A 12,851-nucleotide genomic window follows, 5' to 3' on the forward strand; every position below is an offset into this window, starting at 1 on the left:
TCATTATGTGTTTCTGATGAGATTACAGAGGAAAGTGTGCCTCACCTTCCAGCATTAAACGATCTCAAAGCTGCTCAATGTACCCAAATGCAGCATTAATCTTAATACAGTACATTGTGTAATTTATTTAACACACAAATATTTCTCTTTTACAGTTTAATGTAAAATTAGCCTCTTCTTGAATCTTGAATCCTTGTTTAACGTCTTAGATGTTTTATGAGGGCATCTTCAGGGTCAACATTTTCTTCTTCTTTCTTCTATTTTAAGTTGAACATTTAATTTTTACCGGAATATGTCGGATTATTTATTAATAATTGCACAGTATTTTTTGCCCTTACTGAGAAGATTTGTTTTGCTTTACAGCTTAACTTTAGCTTTTTAAAAATCTTATTATTTAATCTTGTGTGTGAGTCTTCTCTCTACCACTGTCACAGACGAATATTCCTACTGTTGGACAGTAAAGGTATTTCTATTCTCTAAACAACATATTTATGTTTGCTTTTACTATAAGACAGGTGGATTTCTACATAAATTAAATGTAGCATTAATCTTAATTAAATTTTGAACAACAGGGTGCAGCGGGTTGAATTTATCGTGTTGTTTCTCTGAGGCACACAAAGATTATCCAAACAGACTCAAACATACATTCAGCTCTATGGATGTTTGGTTAAATGTTATTTAGCACCTCATGTTTGTTTGCTGGACATCTGACCGCTCTACTTTATGGAAACCGTTTGATTTAAACCGGTAGGTTCTCTGGTGTCTTTGGGACCTGGAGGTAATCCTTTTTGCTTATTATTCTTAGACTTAGACAACTTTATTGTCATTTTGTTTGTATAGAGTGCATAAAAAGCAAAATTTCGTTGCATCCAGCTTACGACAGTGTAATGCGATTGCAGGTGGAATAAAGCAACATTTCAATATAAAGTGCAGCAGTGATCACAATGTGACAACGCAGGAGGAAAACAGTGTGCAAGAATACAGAAGAATTTGTTTATGTGCAAAAATAATGGTGCAAAAAGGCAAATGGATAAAGAAAGATCAGCAATGTTTGTAATGCTAAATAAAGATGCAAATGTGATGCAGAGTTCAACAGTTCAACAGTCTGATGGCAACGGGGAAAAAGCTGCAGCAGAACCTGGTGGATCTGCAGCATGAGGAGAGTTCTGTCCACTTTATACGGAGCTCCTGTACCACTGGCAGCTAAAAACAGCCCCTACCATAACTCTGCCACCACCATGCCTGACCTGACATGCTTTTAGGTTTCCAAGCCTCAGCTTGACTCTTCCTAACAAACGTCTTATCATTGTGACTCAGTAACTCAATCTTTGTCTAGACACAAACGTTTCTCCAGAAAACATCCGACTTGTCCCTTTTGTTGGGATACACTGCAAAAAAAGGGAACTCAAAGTAAGTAAAATCTTCCTGAAATTTGTGTATTTGTCCTTGATTTGAGCAGGTAAATAAGACTATTTGCCAATCGAATGAGATTTTTGCACTTGAAATAAGAACAATTCATCTCCATCATCTTATTTCAAGTGCAGTTTATCTAATTATACTATTTTAGGGGTACACTGCAAAAACGGATCTAAAAATAAGTAAAATGTTCTTAAAGTTAGTGTATTTATCTTTGATTTGAGCAGGTAAATAATATTATCTGCCAATGGAATGAGTATTTTGACCCCTAAAATAAGATATTTAGACATCCTGCACTTGAAATAAGATGATGAAGATGAGTTGTTCCTATTTTAAGTGCAAACATCTTATTCCATTGGCAAATCATCTTATTTACCTGCTCAAATCAAGGACAAATACATTCATTTTAAAGAATATTTTACTTATTTCTAGGTCCGTTTTTGCAGTGTAAAAATACTCATCCCATTGGCAAATAGTCTTATTTAGCAGCTCAAATCAAAGAAAAATATACCCATTTCAAGAATATTTTGCTTACTTTTAGTTCCCTTTTTGCAGTGTAGTAATTGATTTTGAAGCAGGGGCTTCTTTCTGGGTCCCTGGGGGGCGTACATCTGGCTTCGCTGGATGGTTCTCCTCTGAGGGAATCCGTGGGTCAGCTCAGACGGTTAAAGTGTTTTAGTCGGGTAAGTGGTGCCGGTTCCCTCCTAACGAGCTGGTACCCATGCTTCCTGATACTGTTCCACAGTGAAAAATTTGAAACGTGTACTGAGGAAATTAAAACGTAGCACAGATAAACAATAAAACGGATCAAACAACCATCCTGCACTGCAAAAAGGAAACTGAAATACAGTAACATTTTCTTAAAATTAGTATATTTTTCCTTGATTTGAGAAGTTAAATAATATTATCTGCCAATGGAATGAGAATTTCTACCCCTAAAATAAGATAATTAGATAAACTTGCCTTAAAATAAGATGATGGAGATGAATAGTTCTCATTTTAAGTGCAAAAATCTCATTCCATTGGCAAATAGTCTGATTTACCAGCTCAAACCAATGAAAAATACACTCATTTTACCTACTTTGAGTTCCCTTTTTGCAGTGTGAGAAACAGAACCTGAGCGTGAGCAGCAGCGGCTCACGTTTCAGAAGCGGCCCGCTCCGCCTCACGTTCCCTGTAATTATCGAGGTGTTGCTGGCGTTCTGAAAACATGCAGCAGGGTGTTGCTTGTTCTGCGCTTGCATCGCCTGCAGTCGGTGAGTCAGCGCTGAAAACAGATTCCTCGTTGCCCCGGGTGCACAGACCTGCGTTTTATGAATGGATGCTTGCTTCTCACACTGGAGGCAAATTTAAACCCGTTTGCCTCCCGTTCTGCACGTTCAGCAACTGTCCGTTTGAATAAAGTATCTGTTAATAGCGCTTCGTATTGACCAGGTCTGCAGAGTTTCACAGCAGTGAAATTCTTCCTATTTTCCGTGTTCACTGGACCCACACTCTCAGTTATTTCCCAAGATGCCAGAGAGTCTTTAAGGGAGGCTAAGTGGGTTATTGCTCAGCAGCTCTGCCCAGAGGGAGGCGGGCGCTGAGGCCGTTGCTGACGAGGACGCTGCAGTGAGCCTAATTGTTGTCATGTGATGGGACCGGTGGCCTCCTCAGGCAAAATAATCTTCCAGCACAAGTTATGATGCTAAAAGAAAAAAATGTGACGATTCTATCTGGGCATTTACTGCGTGCATCAGATCAATTAGAAAGCTTTGGTTGGAGCTGAAGCTATTTACCTGCACTACAATCATGATCAAACCACATTATGAGAGGATTTAAACAGTTTTGGTGAAGCGGTTACATCTGCACTGCAAAAGAAGGAAGTAAAACTAGTAAAATGTTCTTGAAATGAGTGAATTTGTCCTTGATTTGAGCTGCAAGTTAAATAATCTGCTAATTAAATAAAATTTTTTGCACTTAAAATAAAAACAATTTATCTCCATCATCTTATTTCAAGTGCAGTATGTCTAATTATTTTATTTTATGGGTAGAAATATTAATTCCATTGGCAGATAATCTTATCTACCTGCTCAAATTAAGAGCAAATACACAAATTTCAGGAAATATTTACTTACTTTTAGTTCCCTTTTTGCAGTGCGTGCATGAATGCACATCTTTATTATTATTTTCCAGCTTTTATTAATACTGCATATGTGCTTTTCTTTCTTCTTCACATTTGTGCTCCTTAGTGTTACTTGCTTGAAACTGCAATAAAATAATTTATAATCTTCAGTCTGTTGAGAAGATGAAGGGGTTGTGAACGCTACATACTGCAAGGCGTCGTAGCCGCGTTTATCTGCCACACTGCAAAAAGGGAACTAAAAATAAGTACAATATTCTTGAAATTAGTGTAGTTTTCCTTGATTTGAGCAAATAAACAAGACTATTTGCCAATGGAATGAGTATTTTTACCCCCAAAATAAGATAGATTGGATATCCTGCACTTGAAATAAGATGATGGAGATGAATTATTCCTGTATTAAGTGCAAACATCTTATTCCATTGGCAGGTAGTGTTATTTATCTGCTTAAATTAAGCAAAAATACACTCATTTCAAGAAATTTTTACTTTCTTTTAGTTCCCTTTTTGCAGTGCAGAACTAAAAATAGGGAAAAGTTAGTGTATTTGTCCTTAATTTGAGCAGGTAAATAAGATTATATGCCAATGGAATGAGTATTTTGACCCATAACATAAGATAATTAGATATGTTGGACTAGAAATAAGATGATGGAGATGAGTTGTTCCTATTTTAAGTGCAAAAAATCTTACTCCATTGGCAAATAGTCTTATTTACCTGCTCAAATCAAGGATAAATGCACTCATTTACATTTTTTTAGTTAATTTTAGTTCTGTTTTTGCAGTGTGGCCACATTTCCTCTGCAGTCGGTAAATCTACTCAAGCCTGCACTTCGTCCTTCAAGCTCTGTGAAGCTTCTCTCAACCTCGGACTGCTGAGAAATGTTTTGCTAGCCTTTCTCTCCTGAAACAAGTCCTGCTTTTGTTCTCGAGGTGTGCACAGCAGAGTCAGAAATTAATTGCACTTCCATTGCTCAGCCAGATGAAAGACGCGGGGAAAAATGTTCAGGTGCGATAAATAGGACTCTCCCTTGAAATTGCGGCCCGCCGCGTGGCCTCTCGCGCGCGCCTTTTTCTTTCATGCTGCTGATAATCACAGCCTGTCTGCGTCTTTTCTGCTACAACATCAGCTCTGCCAGATAATCCATTTCAACACTTCTACATTGTCTTGCACGTTTGCTAAAAATAGCTTTCCAGCGTTCGGATGAGAAGGGAAGTCAGTCCACGCGTGCCACAGCTATTTTAAGAGAACAAATCCCAAAACTTTGTGGACATTTACATTTTTGGCTGTTTTATTGCGGCTGGTATGTCAGAAAAAAGCCAAAATATCTTCCTGGCTGAGATGTTCACAAGTTATTTTCCTCATCGAGTCTTTATTTTTCGGCACCAGTCAAAGTCTCTCATCATTTTCTCATCAAATTCACAACATCTAGGTCACTTCTGAGCCTGGATTGCTGTAGGTTTGGGATCCAAACCTGTACTAGATTACAACTTCAACACTTAATAATTATCTCCCAGTCTTTTAATATTTAGTTACAGTTAAAAATGTTTCAACATCTAATTCACCATCTAGAAACCTGTTAAAATGGCTGATTCATATAAGTTTGAAGATTGATCAAATGCAATATTTGCCCAATGTTATAAATAGGTATTTATATGCTGTAAGAAAAATAATAAAAGGAATTAAAACCAGTTATTGTTGAACTTCAGCTGTTTTTATCTTTGTCATGACTAAATTGACGCCAGTTTATCCAGGTCTTTATATTGATTAAATATCTGGTTGGAGGGTTTTCTTCTCTTCACTCAGTTTTATAATATTGGGAAACAATTTTCTAAATCCTCATTCAAAACCTTTGTTTCTAATTCTAAACTGTAAAGATTTTCAAATTTAAACTGGCGTTAAATAAATGAGTGTTACACATTTGAACGTTTTGTCACCTAGTTATTATCATCATTCCTTAGCTATTTATCATTTGAATTTTTGTGATGCTTACTTATTATCCATTAGCTGCATTTCTTGACTTGTCTTTCCTGATATTTTTGTGTGACAACACTGGACAGTTTATCAGGGTGTTTTCAATTTCCACTGTAGAGCTTTTGTCTTCAGTCTCTCTCTGTTAGAGACAAATGTTTCAGTGACACTCGTCTCAATCAATAAATAATCAAAACATGAAGGCAGACTTGTTACATTAAACTGATGTTTTAGTCTTTTTCTGTTTATCAGAACAATGTTTTTTTTTTAAAGGAAGAAAATGTATCAGCGTCGTGCTACATTTCCCCAGCTAAGAGAATAGAGTTGCTGCCAGATGAAAATATAAATCTATAATAATATGAATTACCGTATTTTTCAGACTATAAGAAGCACCTAAAATCCTTAAATCTTCTCAAAAATTTATGGTGCACCTTACAAATGATTAAAGTTGTGCTTACTGACTGATTTTATGCGGTACAATGCGCTCAAAGATCTGTTAAAATGTGTAAATACGACTTTGGTTAGCAATGAAGTCGCTCCGCTCAATGGATATTAGGAGCATTACGGTACACTGTGTCACTACCTGAGGACCCCTGAGCTGTCTACCAGACTGCCTGACTGTAATGTCTAAACTAGAAGTGCATTCAGGTAAGGCAGCCTGGAGTACGCGCTAGCAACAATAAACCTAGTAAGTTAATTCAATATAAAAGAACAACATGGCCGCCGCTAAGATGTGAAACATGAAGGTATTCTATGGCTGCTTATTCAGAGAGAAGCAATAAAATATATCAATACAGCCAAAAATATATCAGTAAAGTAGCATTTTACATTTATTTTCAGTGGCTCTTTATAAGGTTTATATGAAGATAAAATTTTCATAAGTTGCAGGTGATTTTGGTGAGAAAGCAGCAGCTCTAATTGTTGTGAAATTTGCTCCATGTGATGAAATGACACCCTGGTTTCTGTTTGAGATAAAAGGCCGGCGTCTGAATACTGACGTCTTGACGTAGGGGTCGGAGAAGCCGTTGGCGTCCATGGCAGCGAGGTGAGCGCAGCGTATGATGCCCACCACCAGGCAAGACTTCTGGGTGTTGTACTTCAGAGAAATCATGATCCGTCCCCGTTCCTCCAAAGACTTGTCTTCTGTCTTGTTGACCTGAAAGTAAAACGAGAATAACTCAGGTTTAGTCAATCATACCAGATACTCTGGTGGACCTCCATCCATCCAGACGATTAGACCCTCGTTACTCAACGTTTTGAAGGAACCATCCAGCTGGGCGCGCTCCTGACTGTTGAAGTGAGCAGGGCCAGATTATTCAACAATCAGCTTCTCAGCAGCAGAACCAGGTTAGGAAAAGAACTTGGCTGCATGACAGCGAACTGAAACCCACCAGTAAATCCACCAAGGACTGGCTGAGCATTAAGAAATGAAGTGACTGGGGGGCCTAGTCAAAGCCCAGATCTTGGCCTCTCCAGATGCTGTGGGGTGAATTTAAAGGAGCTGTACATGCAAGAACTCCTTCAAACATCTTAGAGCTGAAAGTGAGCATTGGGACTAAAGGCTGGTTCACATGGCAGGATTTGTAGCCCTGATTCTCTCCTTCTGACAGGCCCCCTTTTTTCTGGGATGAGTAAAAACAAGACGTCAACATGCAGAGATTTTAATTAGTACTGAATGGGGTGTCATAATGATGTCCTAATCCTTTCTCAGTAAAATGCTGCTTCGCTCAGAGGTATCTGCTTAAGTAGATACAGCTGATACGAAGGGTAGAAAATGGTGATAGAAATTAGGTCTGGGCAACATATCGAGATTTTAAAGATATTGAGATAAAAAAAAATTCAAATATATCGTTTATATCAAGATGGTCTATGTTGCATTATAATTATACTTCTATGTGTTATTTTTCAGTGTGTTACAGCTGTTTTAGGCTGATATCTATCTATATCTAAATATCTATCTATCTATCTATCTATCTATCTATCTATCTATCTATCTATCTATCTATCTATCTATCTATCTATATATATATATTAGGGCTGGGCAAGTTAACGCGTTAATTTTGCGTTAACTCATTAGACTATTAACGGCGATATTTTCTTTAACGCGCATTAACGCATGTTGCTCACATGCTTTTATTTTGTAAAGGTCTGTTGCTGCGGTGTAGGGGTTTGAATCAGAACAGTAGGTGGCGATAATGCGCCAATAACCTCGCTGTCAGCCAAGCCTCGGATTCAAAGGAAGAAAGATACTGGCCGGAAAAAAACAAAGCCGACATGCGGAAGGCGGTGTTTCCCGCAGGTACCGCAAGCGAGCTTAGGCGAGGCGAGGCGGTGAGTTGGCGAACGGAACAAGTTTTGTGCGGAGCGGAGCGGGGGGGGGGGGTCTGCTTAGACGCCGTCGGTGAAGTCGCTTCTCTCTTCAAAGTATCCATGTGTTTTTGCCTGTTTTTCCCCTGCCATTCACTATATGCGCGCGAGAAAGCAACAACAAAAAACCGCGTGTCAACGTCAAATAAACGCAAGCAACGCAAGCATATCGAGTTAGCAAGCATTTCAGTTTAAAGTTCTTCCAGCATGGAATATGACAGAAACAAGTTAGTTGTAACCACTGCCAAGTTAAACTTTGGTATTGAACATAAAATGGTAATGCTGCTCCTTGCGGTTACCTTAGAAATTGCCTGTTTTTGGTAGATTTTTTCCCCATAAAGAGAATTCCCTGTCAGTGGCAATAAGCTTTAATTTATTATTATTGCTATTTTTTGTTTTACATGTTTAAGTTGAGCTTTACACTAAATATGTGTTACTGATAAGTGCTACAAATGTTACAACACTTTTGTTCATATGGCAGCAGAACATTAAAATAAAAGTGTTCTTTACACTACTTTTGAATTCATTCTTGGAGTTTGTAAATACAATGCGATTAATCGCGATTAATCAGGGCAATTAATCGCGATTAAATATTTTAATCGTTGCCCAGCCCTAATATATATATATATATATATATATATATATCGCAGTATAACTTTATTCAATAACAGTGATATGACATTTACGATATTTCAATATACATTACAATCTATGATTACAGCGATTGACACTATCTGATGTTACGGGTTTTAAGTAGTTTTTAAATTTTTAAAGCAAATATTTCTAAAATGTTAAAATGGAGAAATTGTATTGATATAGAAAACTTATTGCCATATGTTGGTCACGGGGAATTTGTGGGGATTTTTGGCAGTCTTCCTGAGGCTTTTATTTTACTTATATTGATATCATAAATATATTGTATGGACAGAAATTAAGAAATATATTGTTATATAAGTTTTGGCCATTTTGTCCAGCCCTAAGGTGTTTGTTTAAAAAATGTCCCTGTGAGACATTTTAAATAATAAAGCCTTTGGCATTCAGAGATGCCTTTTTCTAATTACTATATGAAAAGAAAAATATCGCGATAAATATCGTATATCAGCATTCAGCCTAAAAACATGGAGATATTATTTCTGGTCCATATCGCCCAGCCCTAATAGAAATAGACAGATGTTTACTCAAACACAGAGAAAAAATTATATTTGCTCACAGAAATATGGAGCTGGTGCCTCTGAGGAACAGAAGGTGTTAAAAGGTCATAATATTTTATATATCAAGGGGAAAATGTCACTTTTTAGAAGCTGTTAAATGTGCCACATTATTAGCTGATTGTGTGAGAGAACTAATTGCTATCTTGACATTTGTGGTTCTTGAATATCAGCCAATCAGTGATTGACTGATTGAAGCAATTTCCAGTGCTGAGGATGAGTCAACAACCTCATCACAATAAATTTCACAGATTAAAAATAAAAAAATAAAAAACACATTGTGTAAAAGTAACCCGTTAGTCTCTGTTTTTTTAATTTATTAACAGTTATTTTCATCAGTATGTAGAAGATAACAGATTGACGTGTGCGTAACGTCAACATGGGGTTTTGTGTGAATGTTTTTATAGTCCAGGATCAGTTTTGTCCCTGAAGAAGACAAAAATATTAAACTTGCTGCTTCTCTTACAAAGCGTCCGTATTAGTCACGCCGCATATCCACAATCCCTCTGACATTCGTCTCAGTCCACAGATGGCACGCAACCTGGAAAGTTCACATAAGGCACGGAGAAGAGCCAGATTCATAATTAGTGGCGGAGTTTTATTTTTTTCCTACCACAAAGACGAAGGTGATGCGGACACTGATCCAGTGGAGGTCCAGAAACCAGGCTGTTAAGACCAGGACGCTCGGGTCTTTATGGGGTTTTCAGTCATGTACTCGATTTGTTTAACACGTGGATAATCAACAATGATCTTTATCGACACATTCATTCAACATGTTTAAAAATGATTGCAAAACGCTGTAGATTGTTAAAACTATAAAAAAGGTGACATAAATCATGATTGTTAAGGAGAAATGGTGCTAACACCTGTTGAATTGGTGATTGAATCAACCAGGAAGTGCTTTTATTTTGAAGGACTGCAGGTGTCTTTGTAGTTAATACCACTTTCTGTGTTCAAATTATTACAATATACTCTGAGGATTTTGAGGATCATTAGAGCGCCATTATCTAAATCTAATTTTAGACTTAGGTGGTATTTTGTCACTGAATGAGAGAGAATATCAAATGAAAAGAACGGAAAGAGCTTTTATTTTGAAAACCAGGTGTTTCTGTTTATAATGATAACAGTAGGCCTTTCAGATTAACAGTCTCTTTTTCTTGGCCAGGACTCCCTTGAAAAAGAGATTGTTAATCTCAATGGGACTTTTCCTGGTTAAATAAAGGAATAATAATAATAATAATAATAATAATAATAATAAATACAATGTGTGCGATAAGAGGGCCATGAGGGCCAAAACTGTCGAGTCAAAAATACTTCAGGACCAAAAACTTAAAAAACATAACTATATGGTGATATGTTTTACATCTGCTTCACAAAATATTAGAATGCAATATTTGAATTAAACCAATTAGTCATATTTTCTGTAGGAGAGGGATGTGTAAATCACAGTAAAAAGTTGGACTTCTGCTCTAAGATGGTCAACCTGCCTGCAAATTCTTTTGGGCTCGACTGAAAGGCAATTGAAAAGTTTCTCGGTCTATTCTAAGAAATAAAAACAGGATTTGGCTCATTATTTCTTTGAAACCACTTGCTGTATTTAGTCAATTCTAATAAATTAATTAATTTAATTAATTAATTAAAAACAATGTAAAATGTGTGGTTAAAAGACAAATACTTGGTGTTACTGAATATTTTCAATTGGGAGAAGATTTTAACTTTGAAATAATTTTGCCGTAATTAAATCCATCAGCATTGGCCGCCTGTTGGGTGAGTGCTGGTGGGTCAAATCATGAATTACCGTTGGAGGCGACTCAAAGTCGGTCCAGGGGCCACAAATGGCTCCTAAGCCTCACTGTGGACTCCAGGTCTAATTTGCATATTATGATATTTAGCAGCAAAAAGGGGGCAGGATGCAGTTTGGAAGGTATTTTATGAATTGAGTGACCAAAATTAGATTTTTAAAAATAAATTAACTGATATTAATGTTTCCGTTTCACGCATTTGATACAACCAGCATTTATTTAAATGAGCAGCCTAAATCTGTGAGGATAAAAACAGAAGGACCTGGATGGGTCATCATCCACTCGTTTAAAGTGGATTTTAACTCCCCTCTTCAGCTCTAAGCTTGTTAGTTGAATTAATGTTGATAGCAAAGTAGACATTACATGTGCTTGACCTCTATAAAATAAAATCATGTTCTATGGACGTAATTTAACCTTTTATGCTGTTTTGGTCCCATGCAGGGTACTCTAAACTCTCTATGGAGAAAAATATATACTTTACAGGCGTTCAGACCCTAAAGCAGGATGTGAGTTATTTTTCTCGCTCTGCTACATTCACTGACTTAATGTAATTCACGAGCGACACCATGGCCGCTGCTGATTGCGTGAATATCCGCTAGGTTTTCCTTTACCTCAGCTCTTTTAAGAAGACCAATGTATTATACAGAATAAGGAAGTTTATATCAGCAGAGAAAAAGCGAAGCAGCTTAACGACTTCAGGCTTATCAAGAGCTGCTTGAAAGAGTCTGGGCCGGAGGAAATTTGGCCATTCGGGGTTTGATTTCTTTCACTCTGCTTTTTGATGTGCATTAAAGAGCCTTTTTTTCCCTCATACTGCGTACTTCATATTGCACCATTCTTTATGATAAAATGTATTTACTGTAACGTTGGGTAAACGCTATTCAAACTGAGCTTTTTTAAACAGGTCTAAATTGATGTGCAAAAAACGTTTCTTCATACTTTGGAAAACCTGAAAAACTGATTGGAACCAATCAGGCTTTTTTTTAATATTCTTTACAAGCGTTCTTGATGAATGCTCTCCATTTTTAAACCATTTATTGTGACTTTGACAGCTGTTTGACCCATTTTCGATCCAGTCCATTTACCTAAGTGTGACAGGTTTGCTGTGTTGTACGTGGATTTATGATACGATGAAAAAAGAAGTCTAAAATAATGAAAACTAAAAACAAATGTCAACAGCTGATGAACAGCGTGTGAAAGTCATCTCTTTAGGAAAATGGCAATAAGAAGAACACTTTTCCCAGCGAGCAGAAACAAAGAAGCTGCTCAGCTCACAGTAAAGAAGAGACAATGAATGACGTTTTAATATGAAAGCAGCTGTCTGTGGCTCAAAGTTGGTATATCTAAAAAAATAAAATCACATTTTTATCCACAAATAGCACAAGACTGGTTCTGAACAAATTTAAAGAGTCTTGTAGACCAGGGGTCTGCAACCTACAGCCCCAAGGTCTACAAGAAGCTCTTTAAACCTTCCACATGGCTTTAAATAACATCGGAACAAACTAATGTCTTTAAATATAGCTATAATAACAAATGTAGGTTTTAGGTTTTCTCATGTAACAATTCAAATTATTTCCTCAACCAAAGGACAACAAAAGTACATCAGGTCAAGAAACTATGTGCTTTTTATAAAATATTTTTTCACAAATATAAACATCCCAAAGTACAAAATATATCTGTCCTCTTTGCAAAAGGGATGTTTTTCCTGTATTTTAAAATCCAAAAATAGAAATAAAATTGTGCTTCTTTAAAAATGACAAATGTCCTAGAGTGGCCACTGTATTTATTAAAAAAAATATAATTGTATTTTTTTTATTTTCCAAAGTTCATGCAACTTTTAAACCAGTTTTATTTAGAGGGTTAATATGGCTCTTTGGATTGTCAAGGTTTAGTTTATCAGTTTGCATCGTTCAAAAACAAAATGGCCGCCTCTTTGCGACCAGTTAAAGTATGCTAGCAGCTTCTGTT

The 12,851-nt window shown here is 36.7% G+C and overlaps 1 protein-coding gene across 2 annotated transcripts in view; it reads right to left on the minus strand.

Moving 5' to 3' along the window:
* doc2b (double C2-like domains, beta) overlaps positions 1-12,851 on the minus strand; it is a 228,646-nt gene that overhangs the window by 7,907 nt on the left and 207,888 nt on the right. For both annotated transcript variants that reach the window (XM_036142767.1, XM_021317502.2), the window contains one exon: positions 6,505-6,662. In XM_036142767.1, coding sequence (XP_035998660.1) covers positions 6,505-6,662 — 158 coding nt within the window. The remainder of the gene's footprint in view (positions 1-6,504; positions 6,663-12,851) is intronic.

The sequence above is a fragment of the Fundulus heteroclitus genome, chromosome 11 (genome assembly GCF_011125445.2).
Source record: "Fundulus heteroclitus isolate FHET01 chromosome 11, MU-UCD_Fhet_4.1, whole genome shotgun sequence".
Classification (NCBI taxonomy): Eukaryota; Metazoa; Chordata; class Actinopteri; order Cyprinodontiformes; family Fundulidae; genus Fundulus; species Fundulus heteroclitus.